General features: G+C 37.6%; 1 protein-coding gene across 3 annotated transcripts in view; it reads left to right on the top strand.

Annotated features, from left to right (window-relative positions):
* The window catches only part of fut9a (fucosyltransferase 9a), a 30,916-nt gene extending 14,134 nt beyond the window's left edge, over positions 1-16,782 (top strand). The window contains exons 2-3 of one of the 3 annotated variants that reach the window (XM_015355148.2): positions 9,347-9,636; positions 12,593-16,782. In XM_015355148.2, coding sequence (XP_015210634.1) covers positions 12,601-13,680 — 1,080 coding nt within the window. In that variant the 5' untranslated portion in view covers positions 9,347-9,636; positions 12,593-12,600 and the 3' untranslated portion in view covers positions 13,681-16,782. Of the gene's footprint in view, positions 1-9,340; positions 9,637-12,592 lie in introns of all 3 variants that reach the window. The other 2 variants (XM_015355162.2, XM_015355143.2) reach the window with 2 other exon arrangements.
* Positions 16,783-19,259: the final 2,477 nt, after the last annotated feature.

Below are 19,259 nucleotides of genomic sequence, written 5' to 3'. Positions count from 1 at the left end.
TTTTTACGATATAGTCTTACACGTTGATTACCTTTTTATTTCTTCCCCACATTATCTTTGTCAATATAAACACCCAAGTATTTTTCCAAAGTAGTCTCTTTTAACTCCCAACGTTTATGTTTATGTTATGTTTTAACTACCAGAACACAAAAACCCCACACTTGTCTGCATTCAGTTGAACCCAGGGTCCCAGCGCTGCAAGGCCACAATGCTAACTCCTGCGCCACTGTGCCACCCGGTTGGATGATATATGTTTTTATTCTCCCTAGTAAAATTGCTTTGGTTTAGATGTGTTTTTTTTCTGGATAGCTGGTAAGCAATCATCAGGCTTTGCCATTCATTTTTGATCGTATTCAAATCAGCACTTTGACTGGGGCCACTCGAGAACATTCACTCTCTCCTTCTCAGACCAGTCCAGTGTAGCTTTGGCCTTGTGCTTCAAGTCCCTGTCCTACTGCACTGTGAGTCAAGCAGGTTTTTCTCCGTGTTTCACCTACACTTCACTATCCAGTCTTCGCTCAATCCTGTCCAACTGCCCAAACCTAATATTCACAGAAGCAAAAATATATTAAGAACAATGTGTAAGCAACATATTAAGAGCAAAAATGGGAGACAGTCCTAAATGACGACATCAGGTGCTCAGTGATAAGGTTGTCAGGAAAATGCACTTCACCCAGATTTTATTCTATAACAACCAACACATGAGCAGGAAGATTGCTCATCACTTTTTGTAAAGCAAGGGAGAGAAAGCCTTTTGGCTTTCTCCAGTTAGCTGTCTATCTATTTCACACAGACTCCACACTTCTGCCCCCTAGCCCTGTGTCTCTAAAAATGGCTTCTTACTGGATGAATTGCGTCTTTTTAACATGAGTGAGATAGTGGCTTTTTAGTTCCCCCAGGCCGCAGTCTGCCTCCCCTTTGTTATGACGGAGCACCATTGAAAATAGGACATGCTGTTATTGGAGAGATGCGTGTTTGCTAGAGGAATTATAATACGGACTGAGATCTGTAAATTCATATGCATAGAGTAGGTGATTAGAGATTTGGGGATTTAATAGTGAAATCCAGTTTATGTTTGTTGCTGAATATTTAATTGTAGCATTTTTAAATTTGGGGGTACTGCCTTGAGAGGTATGCTGTCATGACAGGTCATTGTTTTGAAGGCTCCCTTGGAAACGTTGAATTTTAAAAAGAAAGTACAAATTAAATCAGAGGGAAGACCTCTGCCGGAGCAAACAAAAACACAACAAGCTGAACAATGCAACAGGGCTTTTAATTACCATAAGCAGCAATTATTATTTAATCACTGGTATGGGAGTGTGCAGTGACTGATGGGGAGTCGAGCTGCAGACTGCCTCCGTTGTTGGCCTTGGTTAAAGTGAGGCAATGTAAGCTCATAGTCAAAGTGGACAGAGTGCTTCTTCAGTCATTTTAGAAAGCTTGATTGGGCTGTCCAATAACAAACTAAAGATTGTGTGAATGCTGAAGTAAAAATGGAATTACCCAGTCAAAGTTGCCCAAAACACATGCTAGACAAAGGAGGACAGATGCAGGGAGCAAACTAATGAATCAATGAGAAGGAAGAGGGCTCTTCTGAAATGTTGTTTTGGAATGTGTCTTTCTTAGCAAAAGCTAGCTTCTAGACCTGATGAAGGAGCAGACATTATGGTGGTTGCTTACGTGTGTTGAAAATAAAATGTTTTTAGAAGCCACAAGAAAAGGAAGATCTTTTTTTATGGATTCTGTACAGGACAAGACACCCTAAAATAATAATAATAATAATAATAATAATAATAATAATAATAATAATAATAATAATAATAATAATAATAATTCCTTACACTTATATTGCACTTTTCTGGAGGCTCCAATCAAAGTGCTTTACAGGTAATGGGGATTAACCTCCACCACCAGCCCCCACCTGGATGATGAAACAGCAGCCATAGCGTGTGCCCGTTTTTACAGTATAGTGTCTCCATCACTATATTGGGGCATTAGGACCCACACAGGCTGCAGGATGAGCACCCCCTACTAGCCCCAGTAACACCTCTTTCCCAGGAGATGTCCCATTCAGGTAGAGACCAGGTTCACACCTGCTGAGCTTCAGTGGGTTGCCAGTTGTGTGTCGCAGGGTGATATGACTGCTGGCCGAAATACATCTGTGACTTGTGCATCATTAACCTGCTGCTCAGATGGGTTAAAAGTATTTAAGTCCATCTTCTTTGCTTCTTTGTAATTGTGCCTCCCCTAGATAGGTCCCTAGCTATTATCGCCACATATAATGATGTTTCCACCGCCATACTTGACACCTGGGATGGTGCTAGCTATGTGATGTGCTACAGTATGTTGAGAATGCTCCAGATGTATGTACGACTTTATATTTGCATTTCAAAGTTACATTTTTTTCTTGTCTAACCACAAAACCTGCACTTATGCAGTATACCTCATACAGGAATTAAGGTCTTTTCCAGTCAAACCTTGATTTTCACTCATCCAAGTTAGCCTGCGACCAGGATACTGTCAATGTATGAATAGTGACTCCCATCTCAGACATATCAATCAAATCTTTAGAAAATCACCTTGGCATTCCAAATGTCTTTCCTGCCTTATGAGCTGCTCAGTTTGGAAGGGTGGCCTGATTTGGCTAGTGTCTGAGTTTTATAATGCACATTCCTTATCTTAATAATCAACATCACTTTACTCAAAGGGATACCTCACCTTCTAGTGCTTCTCTGCCACTTTATCATATTTGTTGTATCAGTAAGTTGTGACTTGAAATTCTGTATCTATCAGAGAGAATGTAAAGCAAACGTGGTATTTACAGTACTCTGAAGTCATGTTAATGCACTTTGATTATGCAGTCACAGTGACAATTTAACTACTTTTGACCTCTGAAACTCTTCATTTGCATCTGAACTGATTTAGGGTTGCAAATGGATTAAATACATAATGTATTTATACATATAAATACATAGAAAATCATCTCATTTTCTTAAGTCTTCCTACACAGCCATTCATCGCTTTACATCTTACAATCAGCATAGCACCTTGCAGGACAGGAAGATCAAAGTGGGGAAACCCCACCTCTCTCACTGACATCACTGGAAGCTTGAAAGCACTTGACAAATCACAGGAGTTTTTCCGGAAAACCAAGAGGTTGCTGGTTGACTAACCTTGCTGACTAATTTAATTTCTAGATTCACTTTTAGAAATATCAAAATACATAGAGTACCACGTTCTCAAGATTAGAATACAGTAACCATTGTCTTTTCATATGATGACCCATGTTAAACGCTTTCTATAAATAGAGATATCCTCAATAAGATTTCAGCTTCTCATTATTATAATATTAAGTATATATAGCATATATATATAGTAACATGGTGTACAATGATAAATATTTTCTAGGTGAAGCAGTTTGGGATGTCCAAACCTCTCTTTTGACATCCTGGGTGCTGTTGGATTTGATTTGCATTCACTGTTTGAAAGAAACAAAATCAACGTGGCACCCAAGCAGCCATTCTTTCTCATTCATGACCCCTGTGGCTGCAGGGACATTAATGCCACTTGCAGCATTAACCTACTTTAAATCTCAATTTACCTCTGCTGGATTTTTCGTACCATAGTAACCAACAGACAGTGATTTGATTTTCTTTCTCATTCAATTGGGCTATGGCACAAGGAGCCAAGTCCTCAGCAAAATGTCTGCTTTAATTTACACAGAAAAGGTGCAGAAGTGATAGGGCTTTCTAAAGCAAAATCATGATGAATACCTTTCCTTTCATGTAACCACAAAATGTTTGGCAAATACTTTGGAAACAATCCTGAAGGCTTTGATTAATGTGGGCCAAGTGTAAGCAAAAACTAATTTATTGGGTCCAAGTGTTGTATTATCTATATGTCCGAAGTAGGCTTCATTGTGAAAGGCGCACTTGTCAGCAGTAGCAGCAGTCAGCAGTGTGCCATTGGGAAACTGAAGTGTGTTCAATTGATTCAAAATAAGACCTTAAAATGCCTTATTGAGCTTTGTCAGTGCCATTTTGGAATTGCCATCCAGTCAAATGAGAGACCATGCCAACACCAGTGGTTTGTGTCAGGGATGTCGGAAAGGACAAACCGTGGAATGGCAAGAGAGCGATAAAAACCCTATGCGTAGCAGCGAGACGGGGGTTAGCCCGGGCTCAGCTGTTCAGGAGATGCCGTATAGAAACCTATGCCCTCAGGTAGCGGACGTGGGGCGACCTGGTGCTATGCGGGTCTCAGGACATCCGAACCTCAATGCTGAGCGAGGAGCAGAGCAGAAGCAGGACATAAATAGGCTACACAACAAGACACACCAGAAAGACATGAATAATCACAGGGAACGAGGGACAAGAGAGAAGTAGAGCGCCCTCTAGGAGTACTGGGCGTGACAGTTTGCGATTGGTTCATGACCTTGGACTTTTGGACCTGTGAATGTTGTAACACAACAAATTTGGTCTAAATATATTAAATCTATATCGCTTAGCTTGTTTTTTTTTTCTCTGCATTCTTCTAGTTCAGTACATAATGATATTATATTTATCCTTTTATTTTGACATTTATGTATGAAATTAAAAAAAAACATACAATTCTAAATTTGACAGTGGGATCAAAGTTGTTAAGACACCAACCCCTAAAACACTTATTCTTACTTGATTCTTACTTGAGTTTTGGGGTCCTGGGGAGCCACAAAGTCTCCTGGTTTTAATTCTGACAAACTCTATGAGCAAATGGATTAAAAGTGGTGGTTTAGTTGGTATTATTCACAACCGATTCCAAGTTTTCAGTCATCGAGCCATTTGGATTTTCTGTCAGGACTACAGGGCTGTGGATCTTCAGAACAAGAAGTAAGAACTGCCCTAAAACATGTTTGATTTGTCCAAATCCTCATCTCTCTTTCTAGCGTCTTTAAATCCACAATAATTCAAATTGCCATACTAGTGTTTTATATATTGCTACTATATACAGTATATATACTATATATATAGAGTAGTCATATTTATTGAATAAGAATGTGATGAGTGTATTCTATGCAAAGCACACATTAGCAGAATTCACAGTGAAAAATGGAGGAGGAGACGACCTGGTACTAGGCGGGAAGACATCTGAACGCTCAATGCTGGGCAAGGAGCAGAGCAGACACAGGAAGTAAATAGGCTACACAACAAGACACAACAGAAAGACATGAATAATCACAGGGAACTAGGAACAGGACAGAAGAGCAGCGCCCTCTAGGAGTACAGGGCGTGACAGATACTTGAAGAAAACGTCAGTTCCTTAAAATAAAATGGCATTCCTGTCTTCAATAACCCTTCAATAATCTCCTTTTTGAAGACCACTGATCCAAATCAACACCATCAGCTGGTACTGGTTTGCTCAGTATTACGTTGCTGTGATACATTCAGACATCAGACACACAGAATGTGTATCACATGGCCAGTTTACCCGAACAGTAGCTCAAGATTAGAGCTCCTTCTGCTTGTAGTCCTGTATTCTGGTCTCCCTCACTTCTTTATTATGTTTCTGGTGTGTCATCTGAAATGTCAGGGACCTGGGAAAAGACAGACTACTCACCATCTTCTTCCTTTTGTTCGCCTGTCTCTTCTCTTCTTTCTCTCTACTCTCTCAAAATCAAATTCAGAGAGATTTATTGGCATGAATTACAGTGTTCCCAAAGCAATAGCTCTTTGCCTATTCTTTTTATCCTGTCTTCGCTGTTGATGTTCTGAGAAAGCTTGCTTAATGATTTAACAGCAGTTGGTTTAGTCTGACTTAAATTTAGAATAACTTTAACAGAACAATGGCAGTTTGCTTAATAGCAAACACCATAAAGGTTTCCCATTGTTTTACCATTTTTAAATAGGGTGCTTTGATGTGAATTTTAAACATTTGGATACCTCTAAAGCATGCAACTTTTTTTTTAAGACTTCAATGTCCCTGCATTGTGAAATGGGCTACTATATTTATGTTCTATGAAAAAGTATATGTTCTGTGAAAGCTATAGGCATACTCAAAGTTAAAGGGAACTGCAGTCCCAATTTCTCAAAACCAATATTAAATCTTGGTAACAAATTCAATCATTTGAAGGTATCACAACATTTTACAAATTTCAAATTTGGTATTAAATTGTGAATTTAGCTAAATTACTGCACAAAAGCAGCCCTTCCTGCTCGCTAGACACTGTAAGAAAATGAGAAATGTGGTTTCCCAACAACGTTAATTCGTTTTTGTCTTTATTATTTCATGTAATATTTTAAATGATGCCTCACTGTCAAATATTTGGCTATTCAGAACATAGTGGTCGTGCACCGCACAGAGGTTAGCAGAAAGTCAAACTGTTTCCTTTTCCAAAGGATTGTGAACAAGCCAAGAAATGGCTAATAATGTTGGTCCCATTGACAAGTTTCTCGATGCGATTCAGTGTGATGTAAGTAAAGGTTGTGCAGCAGACATTTCACCCCAGAAATGTTTGTAATCTAAAACTGAACATGAACTGTATGTTAACAAGTAGTATCTGTTTACAAAACTGTCTTAAAGTCGATGTGATGATTTCAGTTCAGCTGCACTAATTCAAATCAGCTGTTCAGGCGACAGCATGGGCTACAAAAATATACATCCTGCTAGAATTTTTCTTCTTGGTGTGATTTACCACAAAAAACCACCAATGGAAATGATACATTGAAACTTTGTCAATTTTGTGATGTAAATTGAAGGTTATACATGTTACTGCGTGCTTGGTAGTTTCATCCTGATTTGAAATGCGCTCATCCTTGCTGATTCACTATAAGCCCCACAATCTAAACATAGCATTGCAGTTCCCCTTTAATAAGACTGAATATTTTAAGTGAGATAGAAACATGAAATTGTTGACTATGAAGAAGTGATGAGTTACTCACAGTTACTCGAAAGAAACCAGGGTACTGATTTCAACAATGTGGCTGGGTAGCTTGTTCCATACTGCCACAACTAAAATGAGAGAATCATTAGACTAGTGCAATGATACTATGGTATTCATAAAACAAATTAAAATTGTATAAGTAAAGTCAAAAGAAAGGAAAGAACTACAAATTTGTTATGAAGGTATGAGGTGGGTTGAGGAATGAGATAAGAAATAAAATGCACCAAGATAAAGAATCACCAGAGAGTGGGTGACAGCATTTTAAAGATATTCTGTTTAAGCACAGAACAGATTAATTTTAAAAGTATATCAAAATGTTGAAAGGGAGAATTCAAAAGGTTTAATAAATCAATTAAGAAAAACAGAAGGAGAAAAATAGTACTTTTAAAATTATTTTAAAACAGCCAGTTAAAGAGAAGCAGTGCAGTTAACTGCAAGCACAGATGAAAAATGTTGTTGGGAAAGTCAAGATAGAGAAGAAGGTTTTATTGCAGTGAGAGCTATTAAATGATGTGGAACACTAAATGATATAATCAAGGAAATAATGGGAAACTTTAAAAGACTGAAGGGGAAATTACTGATAGGTTAGACTGGTCTTTAGCTCAGGCAAAAAAAGGCAACGTGGATGAGGACAACAGCTCTATATGTAATTATATTTACACAGCAGTGGAAGAGGTATTACAGCTACTAGACACAATTAAGATAAAGAAATCTCCAGAGCCTGATGGTATTCAATTGTAGTAAAAGAAAATGATGGATGTTGGACTGGGTGGAGTGGTGGCTCTGTGGCTAAGGATCTGTGCCTATGGCTAGAAGGTTGCTGGTTCAAATCCTGCATCTGGCAGATGAATCCTACTCTGTTGGGTCCCTGAGCAAGGCCCTTAACCCCAACTGCTCCAGGAGTGTTGTGCTCTGACCCCATGCTCTCTCCCTGTCTGTGTGTCTCATGGAGAGCAAGCTGGGGCATGTGAAAAGACAAATTCCTACTGCAAGAAATTGTAAAGGGTTAATAAAGTGATGTTATTATTATTATGTTATGAACGATAACAAAAAACACAATATCAGACTAACACACAGTGACTGGAAAATTTCTAATACAGATCCACACAAAGGGTGACAAAACTAACCAAAGTAATTATAGACCAATGTGTCTTGCTCCTATTACATTATGTGCAAGGTTATGGAGACGGTAATTAGAACTAAACTAGAAAATCGCTCGTATGATAATGGAATTCTAGTTTATTGTCAACATGGATTTAGAAATGTTGTAAATTAGTCACAGCTGTAATGAAAACACATTTAAAGTTTCATAAGGCTTTTCGATAAAGTTCCTCATTAAAGATTAATTCCCAAATTGCAGACAGTAGGCATTCAAGGTAATGCACGCATTTTCTTGAGAACTCATTGATGGTCAGAAAAAAGCACAGAAAAGAAGATTGAAGTGATGTTCTTAATGGACACAGCACAAAAACTATAACTTATCTGCTTTGTAGGTTTACACTTACCTGTGAAGTTTGTGAAGACCAAACTCAAAAAGATTCTGACTATTTTATAGGACAGAGTTGCTCAGACTTAGTCCTTGTTTACTTGGTACTTAAATTAACCCTTTATGTGTGCTTAGTTACAGTAATTAGGGGTTCATTTATTTTTTTGCTTTCATTGATTCTTAATACAGTAATTCTTTTTTTTTGCTTCATATACAGTACCATTGCATCTCAAATGTTGAATTGGTAAATGTACTGTAAACACTTTTGGTTATTTAAGCAAAGACTGCTTTCAATTAAACAAGGGTATCATAATAAGAAAATGTACTTCTAATAATTATAGCTGGGGTTCACAAAATTTATCTTGGCATTGTAACCAGGGGTAATTATTTTAGATTATGTGTACTGTCTAATGCATTATAAAAACACTCATTTAGTGTCATTTAGCACTATACTCACAGTAGACATACTGTACAAATGGTTACTCGACAACTTAGTTAATGTAGTTAACATTATGAAGGTGATTTGCACGTACAGTATACAGTATATTAGAAGTAAGATGTAAACAGTATTCAGGATTTGGACATCAAAACAACATGTATGTTTTCCCAACCGTTGTCAGCGTGACCTTGAACAAGACCAGAAAGTACTGGATTCTAATGTCATTGTATTTCAGATGTGCAGTGTTTATGTCCACAGATTCCTCTATTTCGTGTCTCTGGGTGTTCTGTCTCTACAGTATGTCTATATACAGTGCACTGTTATGGGACAGAATGATCCAACATAACATGGCAAATACAGTAGTGTATATATAACTGCTATTATACTGTATATATATATAACTGCTATTAAGGCCACATAGCAGATGCTTTTTGTTTTATTGAGCTTCATCCACCTCTGGGACCAAGGCAGTGATTGCTGTTTCTGCTTCCTTAAGTTACAGGGAGGAGAACTGATGGAAGCTCTTGCTGCAGACAGTGTGAGAAGCCCAACAAGTGCAAGATCAAGATCAAGAGAAAAATCTCCCACAGAATTCACTCAGAGGAGAAGATCATAACCTGTGATCTGGTGTGAGATGCTTTCGATTCTGTTCTTTTTACTGCTCTGTATTACCAGAAGCTGATATGCCGCATTTTAACCAAGTATTCCTTGTTGTTTGCTGGTGTTTTCTTTATTAAAAATCACCAGATATTTCTGGACTCCTGCACTCTAGCAGAGCATAAGGTTGTTCATGTAAGTATTTTCAGCATATGAATATACAGCAGCTTCTGTATTTTAATGAATGACAAAAATCCCCCCAAAACAGAACATTTCAAAAGAAATGCTAAGAGATTATTATAAATTATGATTACGCAAGATGATAATCTGTTGCTAGTCTAAAAAAAATACTTTAACATTCCAGTTAACATAACGGGCTACTACAAACATCGAATTCTAAACCATTAAAGTGATTTATTTGATACTTCAGACTATATTAGGTTATAACTGTCTTCTAAGTGTTTAATTCTTTGGTTTAGTACTGTATAGTATGTCTCTTAAAACATAAAATATTTTCAAAACAATGAAATCCTGTTAAATTGCTAACACAACTCAAAGGTTAAAATAATGCATAATCATAAAGATTTAATTATTTAACTAAGTGCACAATTAATATACATTTAATTTTGTAATTTTTGGGGAGTAGGACCAAGTTCTCTATAAAAATAAAAATGCAGTTAATTGGATATTTTTGCTTTAATACAAAAATAGAAAGGGATATGAGACAGAACAGCTTTTGTAAAATTATTCCCAATTTTTTAGACATAACCACGTCTTTTTAGTTTTAGTAATTAATATGCATAATCAAAATATTCATTCAGATTTCATCATATTTTTTAGAAGTGTTCATACCAAGGCATATTAGTGTTCTTAACATCTACAAAAAACATGTGACAGTCGAGCTGTGACAAATACAACTGGTTATGGTTCAAGCAAGACAAGGCACATTAGATGGTGCATTGTCACTCGTAATCTGAGTGCTGGAGTGCCCAGGCTTTTGGATTCGTACTTAAATTCAAGGTGATAACATCAATCATTAAGTCTTATGTTGGCAACAGATAGGTTAGCATCTGGATCCTTGTGCAGTGCCTGTGGAAACATGTGTAGGTGGAGCTACTGTTGTGGCAGTTTGTTGTGTGAGAAATTGATTCTCGGCATGTGCTCAAAGAATCGTTTATTCGGAGATAGCAACCATTAAAACAGCAGGATTCTGAGACAGTCTCAGACTTGCCAGATTTAGTAACTAGTGTAGGAAATTTGAATAAAGAAAAATACTCTGTAAGCAGTCAGATAATTCTGCAGATAATCTCTTAATTTTAGTATGGGCATTGTGCTCTCTTAATTGCTTTAACTGTTAGTGCACAGAGGTCTTTCCAGTTTTTTAGCTGAAGAGCTCAGAGACAAAGTAATGATAATTTTTGGGAGAAAAATGGAATGAGGAACTAAATGGGATGGGAACTAAACAGTAATAAGTATCACATTCAAGAAAGCTGGTCTGACACTATAACAAGCTAAACAACAAAAATATCCTGTCTGAATTATCTTTCTAATATTGAAAAGTTTGGAACAAGATAACTTGTTTCATCTACCAGGCAAACTGGTTTTTATTTCAATCTCTCCCTTCAGTCAACTGGAAAAAAATAACAAAAATTCAGTTCAGCTCTTTATTTTTGACCATACTAGAAGCTATTTTTTTAATTAACCAATGTTGAATTAACTCATAAAAGGAAAAAGGAAGCTTTCAAACAGCAAAGACATCATTTTTAACAGTGACTGTGAACATTGATGAGACAGAATAATTATACTGATGCACAATGAAAATGCAGTGTGATGTCGGTGACCCATTAAGCACATAATTGATTTTATTTATGTTTTAAATCATTAAAAATGGGTTTGTTGATTGTGTAGTATTGATCCATACCGAGTTAAAATCAAGTGGTTTTATAAAAGTGGCAGTTTTTTGGCGTTTGATGTTTGAGTTTAGTCACAAGCTAAAGAGTCTTTGAGAATTTAAACAACCGAGCAAAAAAGACAGGATTTTAATCATTTCAAGAACACTGAAATATGCGACCATGCTAAGTTCAAAGTGATGAACTTTGTGTGGTACTGTAGATGTCATTGCAACTCAGGGTAGCCTGCCTTTTGGAGACATTGTCTTTCAATAATCAGAACACTAGTCCAGAGAAACCAAGAATCCTACTCTGTGAGGGACAGGGGTACAGCAAGCCATCATACCAGTCCAGGACTGTGTCTGATCAGACTGTATTGGCTATAGATCAAGAAATTTTAAGGAAAGAAATTAACAGCAGCAGAGTGTCTGTAGCTTGGCATGTGGGTGAAAATGATCTCCAAGCTCAGAGGCCATTCAGGGGCAGTCTACTTTACAAGCTAACTATGGGGTGTGATGATGTGGTAAGGAATCCCCTTTAACAAAAGAACACCTTAGGAGCCGATTGAAGGCAACTTTATCTGTCAATGACACATTGATGGAGACCCCGAGCCCTCGGTTTCTGCAAGCCAGTTGTGGAGTGTGAAATAATTTGTCAGTGCCATCAAGAGACTTCACCAGCTGGCTGCAGTTGCACAGGAAGAGTGGCAGAATGTCCCAGAGTGGTATCTCCAGAGGATGACTGGGTCAGTGCGTTAACACTGTCAGGGGTGTGATAATGGGCCATGGTCGAGCAGGGCACACTTGAAATTATGTTTTCGTTTTGACAGTGTCACATTTGATACTGGATACTATGCAGGATTCTCTAATTTGTGCTTTCACATTAACTGTGATCTTGTTTGATATCTAGGTTTAAAATATTTGAATAATTTAGACAGAATAATTTTGGCATTGTTACTATTTGTGCATCAGTACCTACTGTGTGAGGAAAGCTTTTGAACTTAATTGTTGAGAACCATGTTTTTATCAGAACAAAATGCAAAAATTGAAATGCAATTCAGCATTGTTAGCAGTTTATGTTTTGTATAACTTAACAGGTGTTTCCAATTTAGTCATACTGTACAGTGTTTTAACAAGTTTCAAAACCAAACATACAGTTTTTATTGAAAAGCATTCAGTTAGAGAACCAGAAGACTCATGTGCAGTAATATCAAGGAATCATTATTTATATGTTTGTTTGTCTTTGTCTTGTTTCTTTAATAGGAAAAATTATGTCATCTGCATCTGTTCACGGAATTCTACGCCCCCTTTTAATTGCTACCCTTTTCCTGGGTTGCTTTGTGACTTTTATAATTATGTATATAAAGCCCTCCAGTAGCTGGATATCAGGTCCTATTGAGTCAGCAACATCAGTACTGAAGGTGAAAAACCTTTTCTCTTCAAAAAATGACCTAAATCACACGGTCATTCTTATCTGGCTTTGGCCATTCGGCCAGACCTTTGAGTTAAATTCTTGTAACTCTTTGTTCCAAATCAATGGATGCCATTTAACAGTGGATAGGAATCTGTATAATAAATCGGACGCAGTTCTTCTCCACCACAGAGACATCAGCAGGGATTTAGTCAACCTGCCACCAATGTATCGGCCCCCATTCCAGAAATGGGTGTGGATGAACTTGGAGTCACCCACTCACTCTCCAAAAACAGCTGGTCTTGAAAACCTCTTCAATGTGACCTTAAGTTACAGACGGGACTCTGACATTGAAGTGCCTTATGGGTCTCTTATTTCCAGCAGGATACCTACAGATTTTGAAGTTCCAGTAAAGAACAAATTGGTCTGCTGGATTGTGAGCAACTGGAATCCTGAACATGCCAGAGTAAAGTACTACAATGACTTATACAAACACATTGAAATAAACACCTACGGTCAGGCGTTTGGGGAATATGTTAGTGATAAGAACTTTCTCTCTACTATTGCCAGCTGTAAATTTTATCTTTCATTTGAAAACTCAATCCACAGAGACTATATCACAGAAAAATTGTACAATGCACTATCGGTCGGTACAGTGCCAATTGTCCTGGGACCATCAAGAGAAAACTACGAGAACTACATTCCTGGAGATGCTTTTATTCATGTAGATGATTTCCTTTCGCCAAAAGAACTGGCCGATTATCTTCTGGTTCTAGACAAAAATGAAGACATGTATTTGCAGTACGTTTCCTGGCACAAGTACTTCAAGGTGAAGAAGTCATTCTTTTGGGAAGAACATGCTTGTCTTACCTGTGATTATATTAAAAGACACAAAGAATACAAGACTATTCCTAATCTTGAGAAATGGTTTTGGGATTAAAAATGCTCCCAATTTGATCTTTTTCTTTCTATCATGGATTAATGCAGAAAAGGTTCCTCTGTATTCAATGGCATATGAATGAATGCTGATTAGCAAACAAAGTAATAGTGACAGTGACAGAAGAGAGCATGTTCAGCGAATCAACAGTTTCTTTTAAATGGTTCTTTTATCTAAACAGGCTAATATACAATGCTCTTTATTTCATTGTTGTTTGCAGTTGTCTAGAAATTGTGGTATAGGTGAAGTTTAAAAAGGAACAGCAAGAAACATTGTATTTAAGTGGGGGACATTTACTATTAATTCTAAAATGAATTCGTAATTCTAAAAGGGGGATCCACCTGCCCATGTGAGTATTTATTTAACTTGTATGTCTATCAGCTGTTATGTTATTTTACTGGTTCCCCACCTGACCTTGCCTTACAATACAGTGTCCTCGTCACCTGACCTGCTGTTATGTGCAGCATGTCTTACATTTGCCTTTACTCCAACGGACTAGACCAGTATCCTTGTGTTCACTGTTTTTTTTCAACTGCACCCTTAACCTCTAGTGCTAATTGGTACCTGTATCTGATCTGCCTGTTGGATTAGAATTTTTTCCGCGCTCAGTGCTTGGTTTAAAAAATGTTCAGACTGCTTCAAATCACAGCACTTAATGAAGCCTCACCTCAACTTCCTGATTAAGAATCTGCTCCCTTCTTTCTGGTTAAACAGCTCGTAACAGGTGACCAATTAAAAAGAACAGAAGCAGATGGGAATGACATCAGAATCCCCAAAGGGAGTCGGAGTGTTTCCTTCTGCTTAAGTCCAATTGGTTGTATTGTAGCTAATACACCTGAATGAGGGCAGGTCAGAAACTCGGTAATTAGCACAGGCTTCATACAGTACTAATTACGAATCTCGTTGGGCTTCTTAAGAGCTGAAATTAAAGATAGAAAATTGAAACAAAATAGCCTGTAATTAAGAACTCAGATGAAGCATGAACCAGAAGACAAATGTATTACTTGCACCAGGATTGAGAAACACTGTTTTTGAAACCAAGGCCCAAGTGCAGGAAAAAAGTCTAAACAAGCACTCAAATCACTCACTGAAAGCAATTAGCAGTGGTGATTAAGGGCCCTCTTGGCAGAAGGGCCTGCAAATACAGGAGTATTCCAGAACAGTGATTGAGAATCACTGAACTAGGCCACAGAAACAGAAGAAACTCACAGATTTTAAAATTCAGTGACATAGGGAATATCTCTTTGCCTGTTTGTTATGACAACTCGTTTAAATGGTGGATTCCTCTTTTGTGAATACCATTGATTTGGCATTTCTCTTGTCATATGTTGGAAACAAAATTTGAACATGAAAAATATATTTTTGGTAATTAGACATTTTTGATCACAAAATAAACATTTAAAAGTGTTTACAAATATCATTACAAACCAACATTCCATGTATTGTAACCTTTCAGAGATATTTATTATTTTTGTATGCTTCATGTACTGTATTAGAAAGAAAGGACAAACCTTTATCTAGGACATGTATTGTCATGCATATTTTGTCACTTTGAATTTTTTTGCACTATCCTCTTTTTCTGTCCCATATGTGGGATTTTCCTCCCATTACCAGGTGGACAAAATTTTATCATATATGAATCATAAATGAGCATCTGTAAGTATTGACTTGAGTAAGATAATAGAACAATAAGTATCAAGTTCATTTTAAAAAAAGCTACAGTACATGACACAAATCCTTCACAGTTGCTATGTAACCTGGAGTCAGCAGTTAATAAGAAAGTTGATATGAAATAATGGAAAATGCCATTTCTTTAAAAATATAGAGATAGCTCATGACATAAACGACACATTTAAGAGGACAGTCATTATAATGCATGTGTTATGTGAACAAAAGCAATTTTCAAAACCTTTTCAAGCATTACACTATTCAAAATGTGTTGGTTAACTGCACATGCATTTAATTATAACCAACTCCAGAGTATCTGTTGCAGTTTTTTTTATCAAAAGATGCTTAATGGAGAATGTTTACATAAAAATGTGGTTGCTTGTGGTTTACAGACGTTGTCGGATATACAGTACATACAGTATAGTGCATTTTAGCAGAAAATCAGAAAGCAGAAAATAATGAGTATTTATTAATAGTAATATTTTGTAGTCTTTATGTGCTTAAAAAGAAACATGCCAACTGATTAATCATGCCACCAGGCATTTCCTTTATAAAGTCTACAGGTGTGGTTTTCAACACATCTGCTGTAGGGGGGATCTAATCTTGTTTAGCTTTCTGATCACATGGTATGATTGACTGATAACTGCATGTTTAGTCTTACAGACGACTTATCACAGCATGTGGGCAGAGCAGATGCACTGCTGTCTCACAGCTCGGGTCCCGGGTCTGATTCCAGGCTGGGATACCTGGGATACGTGTGTCATTTGCGTGTTCCATCTATGGCCACATGGGTTTTTTGCTCATGTGCCCTGGTTACTTTTCACAGTCCAAAGACAGGCTGTCTAGTTTAATTGGCGGCTCTCAATTGTCCCCTATAGGCTTATGGGTTCTGTATCAGTCTAGGAGGTTGGTTACAAAAGATGGATGGGTTACACATGAAAACAGTTACTCCGTGACTGAACATGCATAAGCAGTCTGCACAACTGTTTGTCTACAACAAACACAGAGGATTTCCTCTTATGCTTTTCTGTTTATTAACAATTGGAATTCCATAGACTGAAAAAACAGACACTGATTTGCATCTTAAAATGAAAATGTCTTTATGTTGTTGAAGAGAGCTGTATGATTGTCAAAAATGTGTTCATAAAGGGGGAAATACTCATAAATCCCTGTCAGATAAGTCTCCCTTACAAGCAGCTGTGCTTTTGAAAGCCTTCCAAGGTGCAGAATAAGAGGGCAGTTTAAAGACTGTGTAATTTGTTAGAGGCTTTGTTGTTGTCTTGGTGTTTCCTGTTGTACTAATTTTCAGTTAACAGAAGAGGTTATACTCATTTCCTTGTTGCCTGGTCAGAATGTGAAGGGAAGTTTCCATAAACCTGGAAGGGCAAAATGTTAAAAGCCATTAAATTACATCATTGTTAGACTTACTGCACATATATTTTATTATTATTATTACTTAAAATTGAATTATCCTTACTCAAAATAGATTGATTAAGAAAGTAAATTGTACAGTTCATCCCATTCAGCTGTTAAAATGATGTGTAAGCTCTAGAATATACTGTACTGTATATGTATTTTCACAATTTTCACATTTAAAGGGGAACTGCAATGATATTTTTATCTTTCAGGGTTAGAAAGAATAAACATTGATGAGTGCTTTTCAAACTGCAATAAAAGTAAAATGTACACGGTAACTTTTTCATCACAAATAGGTGAAATTTCCATGTATGTGCAGAGCCATGTTCTGTGATTCAGAACAAGGCAACAAAAACATTCGGCAATGTGTTGAGGCCGTATTACATTGTAAACAAGCAGACTTGTGAATACATCACTTTTAATCCAATAGAAATATTGCCTTCATCACAGTTTTGCCGACAAATACTACTTCTTAGCTCCGCATGCAGATCACGTTGGAACATTTCTGCAGTGAAATGTCTGCTGCACAACCTGTATTTATTTGCTCGTATATCACATTATATTAGTCATAACAGAGACTAGTGAGGAGGAAGGGGGAAATCACATCCCAATCCATGGAAATTTACAGTGCTTTCACAAAATTCACAATTTTGCGCTCAATCCTAAATTTTGTTTTTCTATAACGTCAATCAATTTATTTTGTTGCCAAGATTTAATAAACTGTCTGAGAAATTGGGACTGCAGTTCCCCTTTAACTTCACAAGAATAATTCTCTTTGGGAAACTACATGTATTGTTTGCTGATTGGTTTTCTGAGGAAACCACACACAGTATGTGTTTTAACATTAATGTTTGTTTTGTGCATCAAAAGCTGTATTGACAATGTGTAGTATTCCTTTTTTCAGTGCAGAATATAGTTTTAAATAACAGTTGAAAAGATACTGGATCAAGAAGTCTTAATGATACAAGGTAAACTACACATATAAAATGTTATATACTGTATAGAAATATATATAGAATTCAGATCTCCAACAAATTCAGCTGTTTGACATAGTTTGCAAACGAGAGGCCTGAAGGCCAGACAAGTGCAGACAGTATGTTCAGTATAAACAAACTGCAGGCCTGTTAACAGCACATATTCCCCTTACACCCAAAGGGAAACATGTCTGATATGTCTAGTAAGCAGAAAGTTGTAAAAACAAGTCAACAAGAAGAGTATTTAATTAATCATAATGGACTAATGATTTTGACTCATGTGTGACGTGCTTTGTTAAGATTACTAGAACTATAACACCCCACTCTTTACTGTCCCAGAACAGAATTCCAACAGGACTTCTGTTTGATTTGATTGTGTTCTTTTCGATGGGCTTATTGAATACTCTTCGGATCAGAGAATCTTTCTGGCCAGAAAGTTCACCGATAGAAACCCACTAATGACAGTGGTATCTCTAATGGATTCATAGTGTCCCTGATAAACAAGCAGAGGTTGTGAAATTATATTTCCAACTGTAGTGGGAAAATTGTGTATTTACACTCATTGATATTAACACTAAATTGTTTGGTAAATAAACCTGCAACCTTTCATATTAATTTCCACCAATAATGTTTACTTTTTTTACACTTTACCAGAAAGACCCTTATCAAGGTCAAGTAAGCTATGTCATCTTATCGCCCTGACAATGCAGACGTTGTTTTGATAATGATACAATTTGGAGGTCTAATTGCTTTAACTAATTGATATCTAATGTATTTTGATAATGTAGACAGTTTGTGGACACAAGGGGGCAAGGAGGCTGTTGTCTTGGCTCTTAGGGAAGGTTTATTGCCCTGTTATTTATGGAGAGTGTGTTATTCACAGGGGTAGCAAAAGTAGGGAAGGAGCAGAGGGACAAAAAGGACAGGTAAGTAAAAAAGTAAGAGGGGTCTCTCTTACCTATTATGGGGAGGGAAGTCAGGAAAATGGGAGCCAGAGGGAAGGGGAGAAATACAGGGACAGTCCATTCTGGGGGGAAGAGGATCACTACAAAGCCTGAGGGAGATATTGTTGCCCCAGAAATGGACTGGCCTCTGTCTGGTCCACAGGGAGGGGACCGGGATGGTTGAGAGTATCTGCAAATGGGAAAGGCTCCTAGGTCACTGGAGACGCTTAGGAGCCTGCTGGATCTGGGGGTGCTCTCCGTCAGACAGGGTCGGCTTGAGGGAACAGGCAGGACTTCAAGTGGACACCACACCTCCACGCTAGGAGGCCACTCGGTCTTGATATTTCAACGCCAGATGACCATTCGGGGGAAGGATCACTCACCCCATGCCATGATGCAGCAGGGCATCACCCACTCAGCATCAAGCTCTAGCCGCAAGCCTGCGTAGAAACAGTTCCAGGACGTCTACAGCAAGCCTCTCCAGTGGGGCACCTGCCAGCCTCTGTATTCCTGCAGCCTGTGATAAGGCAGGAGTCTCACCCTCGGTGCTTTGCCTCCCATCAATCCAGTGATGTTTACA

The sequence above is a fragment of the Lepisosteus oculatus genome, chromosome 2 (genome assembly GCF_040954835.1).
Source record: "Lepisosteus oculatus isolate fLepOcu1 chromosome 2, fLepOcu1.hap2, whole genome shotgun sequence".
Lineage (NCBI taxonomy): Eukaryota > Metazoa > Chordata > Actinopteri > Semionotiformes > Lepisosteidae > Lepisosteus > Lepisosteus oculatus.
Note: the sequence above shows the minus strand (reverse complement) of the source record. Positions and strands in the feature narration are given on the sequence as shown.